Source organism: Melospiza georgiana, chromosome 1, assembly GCF_028018845.1.
Source record: "Melospiza georgiana isolate bMelGeo1 chromosome 1, bMelGeo1.pri, whole genome shotgun sequence".
Classification (NCBI taxonomy): Eukaryota; Metazoa; Chordata; class Aves; order Passeriformes; family Passerellidae; genus Melospiza; species Melospiza georgiana.
The window spans coordinates 122,778,418-122,798,830 of record NC_080430.1 but is presented as its reverse complement, the minus strand read 5'-3'; the positions used below and the strand labels follow the sequence as shown (position 1 = coordinate 122,798,830).

At 42.4% G+C, this 20,413-nt stretch overlaps 1 protein-coding gene across 1 annotated transcript; it reads left to right on the top strand.

Moving 5' to 3' along the window:
- Positions 1-10,207: 10,207 nt before the first annotated feature.
- SBSPON (somatomedin B and thrombospondin type 1 domain containing) lies at positions 10,208-18,990 on the top strand. The gene is made up of 5 exons (XM_058037587.1): positions 10,208-10,424; positions 16,200-16,394; positions 16,956-17,046; positions 17,857-18,033; positions 18,696-18,990. Exons 1-5 carry the CDS (start codon positions 10,208-10,210, stop codon positions 18,811-18,813), a joined length of 798 nt encoding a protein of 265 aa, XP_057893570.1. The 3' UTR covers positions 18,814-18,990.
- The last annotated feature ends 1,423 nt before the right edge of the window (positions 18,991-20,413 follow it).

Here is a 20,413-nt window from a genome sequence, read left to right as displayed (position 1 = left end):
TTCAAAATGGGTGTAGGGCTTTCTTTATTTTCCATATGAGTGATTACAGTATTTTTGATTTCTTTGGATGAACAAAAAGATCTCTCTGAGACTGATGTTGTCTGCCAGAAAGAACAGTTATGAACGGGTATCTTGGTTAATGTAGGTGTTCAGAATCTTCAAAAGTCACACCAAAGAGTATCTACACTATATTCTCATTGGAGCTAGTGAAGTTCAGGTGTATAAAAGCATACAAATTTGAATTTTTCAATTTAATTTAAATTGACTACCAGATTGCTGGTGGCCCATTCTGTATTGATATACATTCAGTCGGCAAGAGGAGAGTTCTGTGAGTTTCATGAGTGGTGGATAAAGCTGGAATGTTATGCCTTGAGAAAAGAAATTGCTCTGCTTTCTGAGATAAAAGCTTCTCCATGCACTAAGTGCACTATATCTAGTTTTGCTCTCCATGGATATAGCTCTAGCTGAACACAAAAATGATGTAAAAAATTTCAACATCAAATTTGTAGACATGCTCTGCTGGTCTACAATCAAATTAATGCACAGATAATTGTACAAAGAATTGATAAACGTGTTTCAGACAGAGCAGCCTAACTGCAGGCATCCTCTGCCCTAGAGACCTCTGCTTTGTAGCTAAGCCAATATTCAAATCCAGAGAGAGAAAGAAATACAGCTGTAGTACTCACACATGCCAGCTAGATAACAAAATCAGACATTTAAGAGAAAGAGATACAAACAAATCAAGACACAATGTAGCCCTAAAATTAATAACCTTTTTATTTATTATTCAGTTTAACCTTTTTATATATTATTCAGTTACACGTCTGACATGTACATTTAAACTCAGGGATACTAAGATAAATTCAGAGCCATGGATGAGTGGTTTTCCCAGGTGGGAAAAGCCCTCACACTTGTAGGCACTGCCTGCTCTGCTTCATCTGCTACAGGCAAAGCTGAGATGACTCCTCTTGAGTTCAGTGCTCTGTCTGCCCTTACCACACATTCACCCAACAGAATGTAAAGCCTTAGCCACATTGATCAGCTCTGTCTTCTTCCAACTGTGCAGTGGTAGTAACTAAGTCCTAGACTTTGCTCATAAGCAGGGAGAGTCTAGGAGTCAGTAGCTACCATCTTAGAATCCATCTGAAGTATGCTTGAAGGAGATGAATTGTCACAGGTTTGCGCCCAAATTGCCACCTGTTGGTGGTGTGATATAAAGAATAAAATCTTCAAAAATGGCACAAGAGTAAATTTGTATTGGAAAGAATTTGGCTCAGGCTGCATAAGCTGTTTGTGCTCTTTAGCACTGTTCAATGTTTTGTGAACCATCGGTACATTCTGGGTTATCTCCATTTTAGGTGACAAAGATGTACGCAGAGTGCATCCACACCGAGTCAGGCTTGGTGCTGTTATTACTGCAGAAAGAGCAAAATTACATGAATCTGTCCTGAGTTCTGATTTTGAATTGGAGCCAAATTCAACACCTCAGTAGAAAAAGATTGTTTCTCACTCTTTATCCGCAGCTGGCACTTTCACTTCCTCACCTCTTCCTGCTGCCATTTGGGAAGAAGGCTCCTCCAAATCACCTTAATTTGAAAAGACCTTTTGAAAAGAAGGAGAGCACATGCAGGTATTACACATCAAGAAGAAACCCACATTATTTAAGGCTATTTTATGAAGTGCAGAACACTCCAAAAATTTCTGAGCATGTGAATTAGGTAAAATATGAAAAGGCAGACCTCTGTGTAAAAGAACATATTTCCATGTAAATTACATGGAGTGATGCCAGCTGAGACTTGGGATTGTCCTCTTATTTAAATATTATATTATTTGTCTTTAAAACAAAGCACGGGGTTTTGTGAGTGGAACAGCAAAGCACTCAAGAATATTTGCATTGCAGCAGGAGGGACTTTTGATTCTGTGATCACTGCCCCTGCCTGCACTCCAAGTTAGTGCTCCTAGAAATAAGGATATAGCCCAAAAGAAAGAAGCACAGAATAGTCCTCTCAGTGAGGTAAGTGCTAAGAAATCACTAATCCACTCTCAGACCTTCACGTGCATTCCTGCAGGAGAGGCCACTCACTTCTGCAAGGACAGGCTTTAAAGAAGGGGATGGGAGTGTACCAGTTGAAAAGTCATTCAGGATCTCTGCAGAAAAATTTTTTCCCAAGCCAGCTGGCTGCCTCCAGCTGAACTGCCCACATGGCACAAACCCATCCGGTGCTGCAAGGGCAGTGAGTGCCCATGGCTGTTGGGGCAGTGCCTGGACAGGCCACAGACAGAAGGAGCCACGTGGAGAAGGTGGTAGGAGGCAGTTTGGTGAGCAATGCAGTCCCAAGGACACCTGCAGGGAATTTCCTGAAAGAAGCCTTGGTGGTAATGGAGTGATCTTCCTACACTAGATCTTGCTGCAAGCCTGAAAGTTTAACTGTTTTTTTGGCTGATTAAGCCAATTTTTTACCACATGCACGTATTGTGGTTTTGTGGCAGCTTAGTCAAAGGCTATTGCTATCAAGACAGGTTTGAACACAAGAAAAAAGTGCTAAGAGTTGGACTATGCATTATTTCTGAGCTTCTGTCTACTGCTGAGGCACCTACACATCCCCTGACGACTTCAGGTCCTGGCCCTGGTACTTTCAGGCAGAAAAGGAGACTCCAATCCTGCGGTAATGAATGACCAGAGTTGGCTGTGGCAGATCTAAAGCAGATCCTCCAGCCAAGCCAAGCTATGAGGTTCATCCCTTGCCCTCTTTTCTCTCTCCATGCAGCCCTGTCTCATTTTGGCTGAAGGTCACCAGTGAATTACAGCAGGTTTGGTAGTTATGCTGCTGGCAGGATTCAAGGATGGGAGGCTGAAAACACAGCTGGACACATGAAAACAAAGCTACTGGGATTATTGTAGGATCTGGTGACTTGTCCATTATTTCTGGTCTCTAAACTAAAGCTCTTTTTGCAGAGGTCAGTGCATCTAATGGAATATTTTAGGGACTCAACCTGAAAATACCTGCTACTGGCAAAACAGAGCTACTTTAACTGCAAGTCATCTGCCTCTGCAAGGGAATTATCTGGTGAAGTGTTAAAAGCCTGCATTGCACTGATGACAGATGACAGGAGATATTTTTCTCTCCTTCTGAAATTCTTGTTTTCTTTTAATGAAAATACTATCAAGACCCATTTCATATATGCAGCAAGGATAGATTTTAAATTTGACATGTCTTGCTCTTCTGGTCACCCTAGTGTTGGATAAACTTTCACAGGTGTGTTTAACAACATGGGTAATAGCTATCTTTTTTTAAAATGCAAGTCTGTACATTGGAGTGACTTATTTTTGTAGCTTTTGTGGGTCTTTTTGGTAAATAGATATGCTTCTTTTTAATTAGGCAAAATCAAAGAATGCAGTCATATTTGGAGTATAGGAGGAACTTGGTTCTTTGGATAAACAATTTCCTGTGGATTTCTCCTCTGATTCCCATTGTGGATAATACTTCCACACAGATAAGCTCTACCCTGGTAATAAAGCCCGCATCACATTAGAGAAATTTAATGGTTGGCTAGTGTGGGACTGGGCTTCGCGCAACCATAAAGAAAATGGTCAAGACTGAGCTTGATTTGACATTCTGAAGGGAACTGATATGGCTGGGCTTCACATTTTGTCTCTCAGCTGAGAGAGTATTTTGGAGGAGAGTATGGAGGAGTATTTTCTATTTCTTCCAGGCTGAATTAGTGGGTCACAAACACTCGCTGCACCTTTACCTGCATGGTGCACACAGGTGTGTGGACACATAAGGGTAGAACTCAGTGCAGCTAGTCTGTCTGCAATGCAAGGACTTGAAGATCTCTTAGAGCTGATTAGATGAATTACAAAGAAGTGCTTTATCAAACTTCACATTTGCTTAAGTCATCACCTGACTGAAAAGTTTAATTCGCTCAAGATATGCATGGAATTTGCATGGAAAAAAAAATCAGAATGCTCGAGATTCTACAGATTCTAGTTGTGTGTGGTTTAGAGTATTCCTCTGCAGCTGGAGAGACAAAATCTGCCCTGTGCACTGACACAACCACATTCACTTACGTGAAGTGACATGGCTGTAACTAATTGGACTAAGCAGGCAAACTTTCACTGCACATAGTGATAAAAGCCAAAGATAAACTGCCTCCTAATATTTCTCCCTGAAAATATTTTCATGGTACCTGGCCTCATTTTAGTCTGAACAATACATTTCTGTCTCTAGACACTAAAAATAGTTCACGTACTAATTAAAAAAAAACAAGCTGTGACAGAAAACAATAAAGGCAAGGAAATGGGAGAGCATTTTTACATAGCCAGCAGCTTTCCTGGCACCATTTCTAGCTATGAAGAGGGTTATTAGCAAGCCCAGAATTATATAAACAGTTCCCTCTGCCAGCCAGTGTATACCAGAATCATCATTTACTTTCAAATTATTCAAGTCAGCAGAATTCATCTTTTCATCAGTCCAGTGGAAAGATTGGCAGAGGTTCTCAAAAGTGGGATTATGATAAGAAAAAAATTACTCTTTCTCTCAACAGTTCAGTGCCCTAATTTAATAAACTCATAGTTATTCCTGCTTTCTTCATTGACAGAAATGTGTGTTTATTCCTGCTAGCAGAGCATACCCATCCGCTGCAGGAGTGGGAGCTGCATTCTCTGCAAAATGCACCATCATCAAAATCATCCAATAATTCCAAGATGAAGAATCTTTGCTATTGGATGTGATAATTGAGAAAGAAAGAAACTGACTGAGTTTTGGACTGTGCTAATACCGATTACAGTTTAAAACAGCAGGGGAAATCAGCTCTGGATTTAATGAGAAATAAAGTCCTAGCTACTTTTTGCATGAATTTTAATAGTGAGTTTGGGGATGAGCTATTCATCTTTTTGGCTTTATATGCTGACAAAAAAGGAGCTGACTGGGCGCAAATCAGGGCTAATGTTTGCTCTAGGTGTGGCAGAATAGCCTGGCTGCTCAGAGGCAGCGCATGGAGAGGCTGGTGGCTGCAGAGTGAGGGAGCCGAGCCTCGGAGCCCTCCGGCACACCGGGAGGCCCCGGCTCAGTAAATCCTTCAAGATTGCACAACCTGGAACAAGTGAGCAGTCCTATGGTGGTGTTATTATGTGCCTTGGGTTATGCAAGTGCTTAAGTGTTTTGCTGGATAGGTGCCCTAATCTGTCAGTATCTTTTTATCCTGTCTTTAAAACAGTAATAACTATTCCTACATCAGGAAGGAAAATAATTTATTTAGTCATGATTGCAGAAAAGAGGAGGTCTGTAAATACTAAAGAAAATAACTCCAAAGTAGGGGAAACAGGAAAGTGTGGGGAATATCACCCTGGGATGATTATTTGGTAAGAGGCAGTTCTGTTTTGGAAAGTGTTAAACTGCCACCCTCTCTTACTCTGGCTGATCATGTGCCTCTAAAGTGTAAAACTACCTGGGAAACCCTGCAGGAAGATAGCTAACAAACAGGAGTCAAGTGGACTGTGTTCCTCACACATAATGAATAGGTGCCTTCAGATCTCAGCAAAGCCTTTGAAAGCAGTGTCCTATTTGGCCTGAAGAACCAGAACAGATTGTCTGAATAACAGGCTGACTTTCCAGGATCAGGAGTTTAAAAACACATTGGTTTTCCAAATACAGCCTGGTACTCAGCACGTTCCCTCATGAGTGACCCCCGGGGGAATATTTTTCTGAAAATTACTAAGACAAATGAAAATTGGAACATCAGTAACTTTTAGATTATACAGCATTTAGAATCAAGATGAAATAAAAACTAACATAGGAAAATGTACTTATTAATGCACTACTAGTATTCCATATGCCAGAGGCTGTTAATTCAGACAGGAGATGTTGCTGTAGCCTGATAGAGCAAGGGGAATGTTCTACCATGTGCACCAGCTGAACTATCTTTAACTGCTGCTGCTGGAAACAGTTCTGCAGCCTTCTGCCCTGGGTTACCTCCTCTTCCTATGCTGGCTAAGGTGCTCCATTTCCTTTTGGCTTCCTGAATCTGTAAATGAGAAATTCAGGGGAAAAGACAGAACAAAGATGGCTTCCAGTCCTTACATGCTTAGGCTGGACACACAGATTTGCCTGATTTTTTCTGCATGGAAGCTCAACAGCAGCTCTGTGTTCATCACACTACTTGGACATTTCTTCAATAACTTACAGGGAGGGTGAAGGCCTTTAAAAATCAGCTGAAAATACCCTGATAGATAGTTCTTCTATATTTCCATTAGCTTCTCCAAGTCAAACAATTTTGTGCACCATTACCAACCCCAACGAAAATCAATGGTTGTAATTGAGATGCAGCAAGCCAATGCATCTCCCATGACCCATGACAGGCTTGTGCCTGACAGGCCTGCCAAGGTAAAGTGGATGCACAGCAAATGACCTCCCTCAAATACAGCCAGGTATTCAACCTGCCCTCTTAGGAGTGATTCAATGGAGAACAGCTCAAGCTAGTCATTGAAACAGCATCATGACTTCTGTATAATATCATGGACCATGAAACCCTCTTTCATGTATCCTTTGCTGTGTTTCTATACTGCTTGATCATTAGTGAAGAAAAAATAATCCTTATTTCTCTTACATACAAAATGTTGCTATTTCTTTAAGCCGTCAGCTACACTAGCAAACACCATGATTTGGTTATCCACCTTAGCAGGGATTATTGCTTATCAGGAAAAAGTCCACTTTTCCAGAACAATGGGAACAAGGGCCTTATATGACAAATGACCTTGTAGCTGACTGTGGGGCTCTTGGGAAGCCTGGCCCTGTGCAGCAGGATAGAGACAGCCTGTAGCCTTTGTAGTTACAGCAGTCACCATGTTGTCTCAATGTAAAATGCAAGCAGGTTGCTTTCGGAAGGGTATTTCTCTCAAATAAATAAAGCTGTGTGCAAACATGAGTCTGAAAGAAAAAGAAATGCCCTGCAGGATTTTTGAAGTCCTCTCAGTTTGATGCCATTGGATTAACCTCCCTAGCAGCAGAGAAAAATTAGCTCTATTTGTGCAAGTTTGGACCTTGCAGATGGTTTGCTAGTGTGGAGGTGTGGTCATGTGGAATGCTGCTGGCTGGCAGATAATATATTTGTAAAAAGACTTTGAAGTTTACTTGAATAGACCTTACATCAGGCACTCAGAATCACTGCAGTCATCAGTTCAACTTGAAAAAATAAGAAAGGCTTTTTACTATCAAACACGTATTTCGTGCCTAGTCTGAAGCTTTTCCCACTTGCAGGTGCTTTCAGTCTTCTACCTACTGTTATGGGTAGATGTGTGCCACAGGAATAGACAGGGAGTAAAAGCTTGGCTCTGCTTTACATTCTTTATATAGACAAAACGTAAACAATCATGGTAAACAATAATACTGGTAAGCATAGTAAATAACAGAGACCAGTTCTCATTCTAATTTACTGTTGGAACACACTTGTCTCAGTTTTGTATTTGTGACATTTAAACCAGAGAGAACTCCATGTAAGGCAATGGGGACACTTGGATTGGAAATAAAACAATGGAACAAAACTCACTGGAACTGTATACGTTTGAAAAACTTATTTAAAAAAATGTTCACAGTCTTGGTTTCTTTTCCCCTCTTTAGTTTGGGAATCTGAGTTTAGAGATTCCAAAGCTAAAATAGAGCAGAAATGGAGAGAAAAATGGCTGACAACTTGAGCTTGATCATGGTTTTCAAAATCTCAGAGCCAACAGCAACACCTGTTTTTGAGAGGACTACAATATAATCCTTAGATTTCTCCTTACCTCTGGGATTAAGAAGTATTTTGGCATGAAGTGCACATGTGGAACAGATGCCTGATGACCTCTGCTCCATGCAATGCTCCTCTGTGGCTTACAAGAAAAAGTAAGGACTCTGCATGTTCCCTAAGCTTTACCTACATGTGCATTTTAAATCTCTGCTTTTCTTGTAAAGTTATTTGCACGACAAAAAGATAACCAACAGCAGGCACTGAGAAACACCTACTTTCTGTGGACCATTTAATGTCAGACTGAAAAGAAATCTCTGCCTGTTTTGATGGAATTGCCTGTAAGGGTTTCTATGCTGAGTCACTGCTGAGGGAACATCTCTGTGTTTCTTTGTCCTTCTTAGTTACCTAGTGCTACTCCTAATAGAAAGAAATTAACTAAAAGAAAAAAAAACCACAAAGTATTTGCTGGAACAAACTGGGTGAGCTTGTTCTCTCCTTTAATTAAGATTTCTTTTTTCCTGGTTTCTCTGAAGAATCTGCTTTACTGTGTCCAGTAGAAATGATAAGATTTTTCATTTGTGTTCTGTTTTCTTTTACTAGACTATGCAGACATATTTTCTTGTTTTTTCTGTAAACACATCCACTAGGAGAAAGCCCCTCTTTGACCTGTTCTGGACTCATCCAAGTTTTATTGACTCATCCTTTCAGCGTAAGTCCTCTGCACACAATTTATCCACCTACAAAGGTAGTTTCTACTACTATTTGCTAATATTTTGCCTTTCAGGGGAAGCACAGGAATACAATAAATGAGAGAAAAACATAAAGGCGTTCCTTCTCTCACACTGCTTTTACCAAGGCAGGTTGCACGTCTTGTTCTTCTCTCACTCACCCCAGGAACTCCCCCAGCATTAGCTATTCAGGAGTTCAAGTTTTAGGCTGGCATAATGCCAGCAAATTCATTAGTGGCACACTGGATAACAGATCAGACCCAATCCTCGGGGATTTAAACAACATTTTAACAGTAATATTTGATGGCTAGAAGAAATTAAACTCTGTCTGGCCTGAACTGTCTCAGGGGGTCCAAGTACCCACATGTAGTAGATAATATAATAAACTGTTACCTCCCCTCATAGGCAGCTTTGGGAGACCAGATGTCTCTTGCTTTAGTAGCTATCTGCAAATTGAAGTGTGCAAAGCTAACATGTTTTTGCAGTCACCTCACTACTTACTTTTGGGATTTGACTTTTGGCTAAAATTATCAGGTTCCATTAATCCTGAAAACCTCAGCACTGAAGTGAACTGAAAACCAGAATCCAAACCTCTTGGTACTAAGAAGTTACTTGGGAATCCACCTCGATTTTCTTGTGCACCTGCAAGAACAGCTTCTTTTGTTTGTTCTGGAAACAGATTAAAAAAAAAAAAAAAAAAAAAAAGAACAAAAATGAAACACACACAAATGCTGTGTGGGAAATGAGAAATGAGAAAGTGCCTGTACCAATAAACCATGGCTAGTGGCACCAGGTCGTTCCCACCCACGGGGCTGTGTGGACACGGCTGGGGTTGCCCTGGAACAGCTTTGTGGGTCACTGTGATGTGAGTCAGCACTGCACACGGTGTGGCTGGGCCGCTCACAGCTGTGCAGGACACTGCTGGTTGGGACACTGCCGTGCCTATCGGTCCCGTGCAGGACACGACAGTGTGACACCACTGTGAAGGACATTGCTCTGTGGCATCACTGCATGGGACACTGCTGTGCAGGACATGGCTCTGTGGGAGGGACATCAGTACGTGAGGCACTGCTGTGGGAGGTCACTTAGTGTGGGACACTGCTGAGGCAGACATTGCTGTAAAGGTTGTCAGCATGTGGGAGACACTGCCATGGGGAGGACATTGAAGTCATCACTATGGAAGTCCCTGCAGTGGGATATAGCAGTGTGGGTCATGGTGTGAGGGCCACCCCTGTGCAGGACATCACCACGAGGGTCATACCTGCGGGAGTCCCGCAGTGTGGGACATGGTTCCTGCTGTGCTGTATCCATCCTGATACAGAACATCGCGGTGTGGGACATCGCCAGCCGTCCTGCCATGCGGATCCAGCGGGAAACACCCACCCACCACCTGGCAGGACACCCCCGGGGACACGTGGGTGTGTGATTTCAAATTTACGAGATTTTAAAATTTACCGGAGTTTTAAAATGCACGCTGCGGCTGCCCCCGCACCCCGAAGCTTCGCCGCGGCAGCTGTGCCGCTGCCTGACCGGGCAGGGCAGGGCCGGGCAGGGCAAGCAGGGCAGGGCCGGGCCGGGCCGCGCCGGCTGCCCCCCCGCCCCCGCCGGGCCCGCCCCGCTCTGCTCCGCTCTGCTCCGCCGGGGGCTGGCGGCGGCCGCGGCGCGCAGCGGTGGCGGGGCCCGCACGTCGGGGCGGCGGGGCGGTGATCGGTGTGGCGGTGGCCGGTGTGGCGGCGGCGGTCGGTGTGGCGGTGATGGGCAGCACGGCGCTGTCGGGAGCGCTGTGGCTGGGGCTGCTGTGGGCCGGGAGCGGGGCCGGGGGCAGCTGCCAGGGAAAGTGCTGCCAGGGCCGGGACGCCACCTGCGTCGGCGAGGGCTGGAGGGAGGGAGGCGGCTACGGGACCTGCTACTGCGACGGAGGCTGCCGGCGAGCCGGGGACTGCTGCCACGACCACGGCCAGGCGTGCCCGGGTAGGTGCGTCCGGCCCCGGCCCTGGCAGGGGCTGCGGTGGCGGGCGGCCGGCGGGACCCCGCGGCCCAGCTCTGGCCCTGTCCCCGGCCCGGGAGCTGCGTGCCGGGGCTTCGCGGGATGCGGGTTTAGCCGCGTTCGTGCGGGCATGGGCTCAGGGCTGCGAGGGGGACAGATTCCTCCCTTCCCAGCCGGGCACCAGGCTGGCTCAGGAAGGGAGACGGAGACTTTTCTCCCGCTAGAGAGAAAAGGTTTCGGGATCAGCTGTAGTACAGTGACAGTCTGAAGTCATTTTCCCTCTAAAATATGTTACTTTTCACTCAGGCAAATCCCAAACACAGATTTATTGCAGGGGGGATGTCCGATTGCCGAGACAGCGGGGAGATTAATTCAGCACCCCTGTGTCTCTCAGCTGATCCCTCACATCCTGACAAACAAACATCAGTGAAATAATTGGGGAAGTCCCCACGGTGAGGTTTTGTCCAGGAGCATGAATCCGCAGGAATTTACTGTGAAGGCAAAGGCTTTAAAATGAGCACAGGAGCATGAGTGAGAGGGTCCTTTGCCAGCCCTCGGGGGATGGCAAAGCCTCCCAGTGAGCAATGGCGAGGAGGGAAAAGTATCCCAGTTCTACCAAACTGCGGCTGCTTTGTAGGTATTCACAGTGCCTTTTTCTGTGGGTTTTCTACCCTTTGCAGTCTTCACAATTTGAAGACCTCTCTGTGCCTGGGATGCAGGACACAGACCTTGCTTTGCAGGTGCAGTATGAGTACTCGGTCAGCTTAATGTCTCTTCCCAGCTGGCTGGATGCACGCCAGTCTTAGCCAAAAAGTCACGAGCCTCTGCTGCACAGTCCTGCTAATTAGGGTGTATTTAGCAGGCTCAGTGCCATGCTGACATAGCCACATAGCTTTGGGACCCAAGTTGGCTTACGTCTGCCTGGACTTGGAAGGGAGAGTACAATTCTCAGATGGTGTAGACCCATCCTGAGGGGTGTAGAACTGCGCAGAAGAACTCAGCAGAGCAGAACTATGACCCCAGGTCTCTGGAAGGAGCATGGTCAGCTCCTCCACAGCTAAATAATCTCCCCAGAGTAACAGAAGGGAAAAAAATGCACCACAAAGTAAGACAGAAGGTAGCATTTTTGAAATCAGCATTTTTCAAATAGATTGTTCTTTCATTCAGGAAAGTCACTAGAGGGAGAACTGTCAAGATGCTTGTCCTACAACCACAGCATATTGCATCTTTTCAGTAAATAAAATTATTTTTATTATTTAAGCATAAAAGGAGAGAGTTGATGAACATGCATAGTGTTAGCATTAAAACAGAGCTGAAATCCTTCAAAAAGGAGCTCAAGATCGTGCTTGAGAAGTTCTAGTTTGAACACTTTCATTACCATGACTTCTCTGGCACCTGATGATGCCCTGCTGTTGTCAAGATTTTTTTTTTTTTTTTGTCTCAGGCTCAGGGGTAATTGCCTCGAAAGGCATTGTATGTCTACAATATAAGCACACCACGCTTGCACCCTGTGTGGGGGTCGGTGCCCTAGATCCAGTCAGGAAGATGAGTCCCAGTGGAGCCTCCCTGTCTCACTGCCTCTCCTGCACCAGAGTTGGAATTTGCCAGTCTTTGGTGGCCCAGTTCAGGGAGCTAAACTCACAGGGAACTATTTCTGTTCTCCCTTTTGCCTGTTTCTGCCTGGTTTGACTCCTGCACTGCCTCACTGCCCAGCCGTGCGAGCACCAATGCAAACACAAACAGAGGGAGCAGCACATTTTGCATTCATGGGTGTAGCATGGGAGGGCAGAATTTTGGCAGCCTGGCAAGGTGGTCCTAGAATTCACACATCCACAATTCTAAATTTATGAGAAGTTGTTCTTTTAAAGGCAAATTATCATATATACTCTCTATGGCAAGTAGTCATTAGCTTGTATTCTGTATAGACAGAAATTCTAAATAGTTCCAGTGGAAGTTTTTATTGATTTACACAAGCATGGCTGAAAATGTTAGATTCATTTTTATTCCCATTGGGTGTTGAGGTCTCCCCATCGAGTCTTGTTAAAATCTACGTGTTTAATGACACCAGGGGTGTTCCCTGGCATAGTTCATTGTTTTAAATGTAGAGTTCAAAACTTTAAAATGGAAATGTGAAGAAAGGGGATCAATGATTCTCATGCTACTGCTTGTTTGTCAACCTGTTCACAACCCATGATTTCAGCGCCTGCAGAAATGACATTTCATCCTCTGGGGAAAGTTTAAAGTACCGCAAATGTAAGTAATCAAGAGATGCTAGGATGCAAGAGATGCTAGGAATCATACAACCAATGCTCCAAAATAAAAGAAACCTCTGAAAGAATGAACATCCTAAAGCTGCCAGCAGCAGGGTTAAATTCTGTCATGTCTAAAAATCGTTGTAGGTTTGGTATTTTATAAATAGATGGCTCAGCAGAAGTTCATGGACTGCTGAACCCAAGTTCAAGAGTTTTAAAATAAACTTCTTTATAGTTCTAACAATGAAGAATATTTTTGAATAAATGGAGAATATTTTTGAAGAAAGAATATTTTTGTACATAGCATTTTAAATTAGAACTACTGTCCAATGAGAAAGCCTGAGAAAGGAATCAGCTCACCATTTGAATCAGTGGTTACTCTGAGAAAAGCTGGAGATCCTTACATATTACAATATATGTTGTGCAATGAACATACTACAATCCTCCATTTTTCTTTTTCCAGAGATGGGGAAAAATTAAATAGACTTTGACTCAGAAATCAAAGATTTCTGATGATCTGTGTTTCATAGTGCTGCAAATGGAGACAAAACCAAAGTTTTTGCTGCTCGAGCTGTCTTTCATAAAATAGCAATGTATTTTTTCTGTGATTTTTTTTTTCTGCGATTTTTTTTTTTGAAATTTCAAGTGTTGCATTAGCTTCCACATTTTGGTAGGTACCTGAGAACAAATCCCTTCCTTCAGTTTCCTTTGACTTGCATCCTCTTCATTGTTTCCAGGAATCACCATTAAACATATTTAAAATCATTGTGTTAACTAAGCTGAGCAAATAGCAGCACAGAGAGGGATCTATAAAGATGTAGCTATGGATCCCTAATACTTCTTTTAGTGTGTCAAGAGATGGCACCATTCCTTTTATGTCAGCTCATGGACCCAATCTCTGTCATGCTGAGGAATTTGACATCTTTCCAACAAGGCACAAAATCAATCCACTGTCCCTTAACAGGTTTTGGGTGCTGACTGCAAGAGCGACATTATTATCTCACTGCCTAAATTCCATTCTAGCAACCCAATATTCTTATTTTTCCACATGACTAGGGCAATTCATCCTTCTTACGCTAAGTCTTGATAGCCATAAAATTAGCATGTATTTCTGCAGATGACCAATATTTAACTGTCAGCTTGGTTTGATTCCAGTAAGACATGAAGTCATCGCTTTATTTGTTATGCACTTAGTCCCTTTGGGAGTTTCTTCATGGAAAATTTGATGTTAGACTGATGTTATCTGCATATCAAGGTGCTAATATGGGATTAAAGTTCTGTGGAAATTCTTGTTTATGCAGGTCATTCATGCAGCCAACTTGGAAGAGAATCAATAGATAAGGAAACAGGCTGGATAGAAACTGTCCTTTGGATACTTGGGTAGAGCTAGGATGTGTGATCAGACATTGAAATCTGTGCTTGCACCATAAATCAAGGGGAGTCAAGGACTGTGTGGCGCAGTGTCAGGTGTCTGCATGTGCCAAAGGGGGCTCTTTCTGTGATTGTCCAGCACAAATCATACTCAGGAGCTGTCTGGGAAGGTGTTCCTCAGTAAGTAGAGGAAAACACCAGAGAGTATGAATTGTTGAGCAGGATGGACAACTGGTGTCCCAATACCCAGGGCAGCCCTGTGATTCTGTTTCAGTGGAATTCGTTAGGGCGTGGGATGCAGTGTCCTCAGCCACAATACACCTGGTGCTGTCAGGGCTCTCAAAAGTGGGTGAGTTTGGTCAGAACAGCTGGTGCACAGTGAGAACAGGGGAAGGGAATTGTAGTAAAGTGGTAAGGACATCTGCCAAGTAGCCTCTTTCAGAGGTTTTAGAGGTTTTATCTGCTTTATGATATTGGTAAGAGTCCAAGAAATTAGAGATGTAATGACAGAGCAGACACTGCAGTTTTTATGTTTTATGAGAAGAGTCACAAACCTCTAGGAGGTTATCATATTCTACTCTTCCTTCCCAGTGTCTTGTACTGGCAGAATCCCAGAGGGCATAAAATATTTTCCTGAAAGACTAGTTTGGTCCCATCACTTTCCTGCAACACTGATACAAAGATGTGACTAGTGGTTAAATGTAAAGCTTCTTGGGGATTTAAATTGTAATCCAGAAATGCAGAAAAAAAATTGAAAGCATGTGATATGTTCCATAACAAGCTAACGAGAAATAGCGCACCTGGGAAATGAAAAGTTTTATTTAACTAAATAATGAGAAGCCTGACCCAGAACAATCCAGAACCAGTTTAAGATAGCCCACCTATTGATGATAATGTGTATTTTGTACCATTCTCTAACCTGGAGCACCTACTAGGTGGCCTCCAGGAAAAAAGGCTACTGGGAATGGATCACCAGTCAGATTAAATGTTCTTGTAGGCCACAAATTGAGGATGACTCGTGTAGGGAAATTATTGCTTGTCCTCAGAGAACTCTTCCACTTGATGGATACCCATGTGTGAGACATTTTTCTTATCTACTCTTTCATGGCTCCTCCTGGCATGGCTGTGCAGATTTGAAGCTCCCAAATGGAGAGGCTGTGTTTGTTCCATCAGTGAGCATCCAGAGATCATCTTGATCCAACCCCTCAGGGCTCAGCCTGCAGTGAAGCTTTGAAAAGCTGTAGTATTCATTCTAACTGCTAGGGAAAAGGAAAATTTTTAGGTTATACAGTTTTCAAAAATGGACTTGGTGTTCCTGGAGAGAAGGCTGAGGAAAGCAGGTTCGTGAAGGTGTAAAATGGCTGTATGTTCTTTACAGTTGCATATTGTTTTAATGGGAAAATAAAGTGAAGATTTCTGTGTTATGTAGCTTCTCACTCAGGAATAAGGTATTTTGTATTCTGGGAATGACACCACAAAACCTTTCTTCCCTCCCTGAGGGAAATGCAGTTTCTTATAATTCAAAGTTTACTTTAGAAATAATGGTACTTTCCCCAGAATTTTTGACCATGTTCAAAGGAAGTTTGTGATCCATGAGAACTGAAATTAAAATATCCAGTGGACTGTTCTGTAGTTGGATATGAACAGGACCTGTGTTAAAACAGGTGGCAGTGGATACAGTAAGTGTTGAAGAAAAATTAGTTAGAAATTGATCTGAAGGGAATCAAGCAAGCTGCTGTTTAATGTTCCAGCCTTTAAGCAAAATGTAGTGGTGTAGGAGCTGCCAAGGAATGTCAGACCAGTCTGGTGTAGGTAATCTATGAACTGGTCTCCTTTGAGGCTAATGCTTCATGCTTCAGAAGAGGGTACAGAAGAGCCCCACAGCTGTTTCTTTGTGGACAAGGGATGGAATAGGGAGCCAAGCATTGCAAGCATTTGTTTGAACTTTCAATTTGAGTATGCAAAATCCCGGAAGAGCATTCAAACCCATATAAATAAAATTAGAAAAGAAAAAGTAAAAAAACCCAAACCAAGCAAAAAGCCCCTCACAATAGTCTTATTATCTCAAGGTTTTGAGAGCAATTAGGATAAAACAGAAGTCCTGACCACTGATAATATTTTAATACTGCTTTGCAGCTATTCCCTGTGTTGTGGGGGAGTGGAGTCATTGGAGTGGCTGTGCAGAACAATGTCATCCTGGGCTGCGGGTCCGTCGGCGCTATGTACAACAGGAGCCTCAAAATGGTGGGGAACCATGTCCAGCTCTGGAGGAGAAGGCTGGCTGCCTGGAATACCTGACTTACCAGGGGGAGGACTGCGGCCACGAACATGGTATTTTGAATTTCATCTCTCTGCTGTATATTGTGTCCATCACTACCATCATAAATTTTACTGATGTCAATGAACAGCAAAAAAACCAAGCATCTATCTGCAGTTAGCTGGTTAAAATTATAATTTAGAACTTTCTGCTGTCATATTGCTTTTTATTCAATAATTTGTTTTTCTACTCTGTCTTTTCTTAATTTCAGTTAAGCAAACAACTAAGCTGTGTGCATTCCTTCAGCTGATCAAAGTATCAAATTACCTCTGTGCGAAGTTAGAACACAAATTCACTATGAAACAGGAAATAGTACTTCTTGTGGGATTCCAGTACATCCTCTTTCCTCACTGGCTAGATGGCATGCATTATTAGATTTTTTTTTTCTGAATAAAGAGAGCTTAGCTGTAGGGAATGGGGTTGAGGTCCAATGTTGCCAACATTTTATCACTTTTTCAATAAAGTGAGCCAGCATCGCCATCCACAAGCTCCTGCTTCATTCACCCACTGTTACAGGAATTGCAATATGACTCAGCTGTGCCTTGCTGTTTTACCATAACTGTTTTTTCCCTCAGTCCCTGCTTTCATAACTACCTCTGAATACGGTAAAGAAAGAAAAAGACAAGCAGCATCTTCTCTCTGGCCTTCAGACAAAGAAGCATCAGGGTAATCTATTTATCATATGTATGTGGGTCATCTTGTTCAGTAGAAAACAGCTGTCTACAGAGAAAAATGTAATTAAATTTGCAATCATTAAACAATAAGCTATAGCTTGTACTGGTTTTCTCTCCCGCAGCTTATTTGCATATTCTAGATATTGTTTATTACTTGCTAATTGTCCTGAATTAGACATTGGGATCATGGCAGGTCTGATGATAGCTGCTTTTGAAAGCCAGCAGTAAACAATGCTAAAACAAAGCTGAATGTATCCTAAGTGTAAGTCTGAGAAATTAGATGTAGCTCTCTGAACAACGTGGGCTGAATGGGATTGGTCTCAAGAGACCTATTTTTTTAAACTGTTTGACACAAACAGTAAGAAATTTTGTTTAGTTACCAGTAGAGATGGTAATGAAGTTTAAATTAGGCTATTACTGGGTCTGTAATGCCCATAATGTTTTGTCCTCTGCTATTTTTCCTAGAACAATAAAACTCATTGATATTCTTAAAGTCTCTCTTCCATTTTCTTTCAGCAGCATAGAAGAAAAAATATGGCTTACTGAGATCTGTTTTTCATAATTTAGGAATACAGAACACTACCAGAAAGTGACATTATACATAAAACACTGGACTGGAGCATAGAATAAGAAATAGTTTTTATAATGTTTTTAAGAATCCACTGATTGGGTTAGGGTCAGAAGATTTGTTAGCAACGACGACGTCTAACTTGCACCACCCTTACGATATGTAAGTCCATTCAAAGTGCCTACTTAGCTCATGCTTGATCTCTCATAATTTGGTGCTTTTCCTCCGGAGCAGATACTGCGTGGAGTTCCGGACGGAATCCCTTTCCCAGCACTGTGCTTTGGAGTCACGCCCGCACGCGCGCTGGATGCGGTACCTGCGCGAGGGACACACCGTGTGCGTGGCCTGCCAGCCGCCCGCCATAGGCCCGGCCACGCGCCGCTGCTCCGGGGACGGCCATGGCGCACACGGGTGAGCCACACCCAGCACAGCTCAGACTGCTCAGGGTATCTCATAAAGAGATGCATTAAATGGATCTAAAAGATGGAACAGCTCAAACCGTTTGAAAAGCTCAGAAGGTTTTATCCTTTCGCTTCTCACAGAAATTGCTTTTAAAACCTCGATAAAATTGGGAAGTCATTTTAACATAAGAGTTTAATGCTTTATTCACTATTGTGAAGAAGTGGTGGAATTTGTGTAGTGGAAGAGGACTTTTTACAGCTGTGTGCACTTTTACTTAAAAAAGGTATTTCCTGCCATAGTCCAAATCTGCAGATTTAACGGTGGTGGATTGGTACTCCCCTCAAGCATATAATACCTGGTTTTTAGAAAAGTAATTGTGAAAGCAGATATTTATTATTAAAGTAGATATTTATTATTCAGAACTGATTTTTATTTGATCCATACATTTATTAATATGCATACTACTTAATATCTGTACAACCAGCTGCTCAACCCACCATCCTGGATATTCCACTTAGTAATAGAATGTCTGCTCCAGAAAGCATTTTAAGAGCTAGATGAGTTTAGTAAAGTCTTACATGATTAAATCTTCTGACATTTTATACAACACAATCCAGTAACACTAAATACACAGCTTTACTCCTCTAATTTCATATTTATTCTCATTTCAGAGATAAAATCTTACACTGGGAAGCAATTGGCAACTCTCAGTGCCAAGGAACCTGGAAGAAGATCCGGCAACTGGACCACTGTTCCTGTCCCCTGGTGCATAGTTTTATTTTTACATGAAAGTTTAAAAGGCTTTTAAAATTGCAACAAAAAGACTAAGAAAATTAACACCAATGCCAAGAAACCTATACATTTCTACTGCATTTCTGGAGCCTTAACAAATTTTAAATGAGTCAGGACTTCAGCAGAATCATTTCAGGAAATTCTCTTTGCCTTAATACAAAATGCAAAGACTGATCTCTGTATTAGAATACTAGAAGCATGTTACCATGTTTCTCTTTTGTAATTAAAGAGCTAATGTTTCTAACCATAGTAGTTGCTTTCCTTTAGTTCTCCATCTTTACTGGCCATAGCCCTGTCTCCAGGCAATGCTCCTACTCAGTAGTGAGCCAGCCAAATATTTTCAAGTCTGAGAATAGTTACTGTCAACATTTAAGAGCAAGGGTGAATAAAAATGAAGTTTTTGAAGGCTAAAACTGATTTCAGTTTAGGTACTTTGTTCCTCTCCAGTATCATCTAGACAATTTTTTACACTATAATTGTGTGAGTATTTTTCCTCTACCCTGCAGTTTTCATGTTCAGACTTCATGAAGACATAGACCTAGACAGCATTGTTAAGGAATTGGTCTCCTCAGAACTTCATGTCAGTAATACACAGTGTAACTTCTCTGGCAGATGAACTTAGACAGGACCTTGTGACTAAGGCCTTGGCTAAGAGTAAAAAAATTACTTATTACTAGTTAAAAATGCTCATCTACAATGATTAACATATGAACCTGCAACAGCTGAGCACAGGCAAGACTGCTATGCAGGTGGAGAAAATTTCCTGTTAAGACAGGCAGCATCTCCATGCAGCATAAAGACTTACTAGGAGAAGCCAGAGTCTCTTAGCCAGAATGAGGAAGGTGATCTGCTTGAGGTTCTGTCCACAATAAATGTGTTGTGAAACAAACCTTTAAACTGCATTTTACTATTTTATTGTAATGAATGCAAGCCTCCAAAACAGAAAGCAGAGATTATTTTAATACTTTCTGAATGTTTCAGACTTCATAACTATATGTTTTCCTTTTTAATGGGGAAAATTAGCTCAGAGAGCTTTGTTTTAATATGACCAATTCAGACAAGTGCTTGTTCTTAAAAGGTTCTTGGAAAATAAAAACCTTAGCCATGAAAAAAAGGTACAGAAAACATCTGAATTCAGGGGATTTAACTTTTTAAAGAATGCTGTATTATGTTAGTTCAAGTCACTAGATTCATACCAGTATGACAGTGGAATGCATGAGTTTTCTGAGATTGTGGAAATCTCTTCCAAATGATCTGAATCCAGAGATACAGGCTAGTGCCATCATCCATCTGTCCCAGTCTCCCATGAGCAGGAGAGTTGCAGTGGCCAGCAGAGACCTTGATAGTGACCTCCATTAAAATGTATCTTTGCTGTCACTGACAGTGTAGACTCATTATTGAGCCCCACTTTGGCCATGTGTTTTTGAGCTTTCCCTTTCCTGCTGGTCTGGAAGAAGGCACTCATCAAGACAAGGAAAGTGTCACAAGCTAACCAAGAAATGCTAAGTGCTAGTGTAATAGGGTTCCTTTCCATGTAAAAAACTAACCAGTCCCTTTGTTACTTAAAAATACGATATTAAATGAATTTACGCTTTTT

Excerpts from the sequence above, each read along its gene's own strand:
- SBSPON (XM_058037587.1), top strand. The coding sequence starts at position 10,208 with ATGGGCAGCACGGCGCTGTCGGGAGCGCTGTGGCTGGGGCTGCTGTGG. Across the intron at positions 16,395-16,955 it reads GGACTGCGGCCACGAACATG|TCCCTGCTTTCATAACTACC; the intron begins GTATTTTGAATT and ends TTTTTCCCTCAG. Across the intron at positions 17,047-17,856 it reads TCAGACAAAGAAGCATCAGG|ATACTGCGTGGAGTTCCGGA; the intron begins GTAATCTATTTA and ends CCTCCGGAGCAG.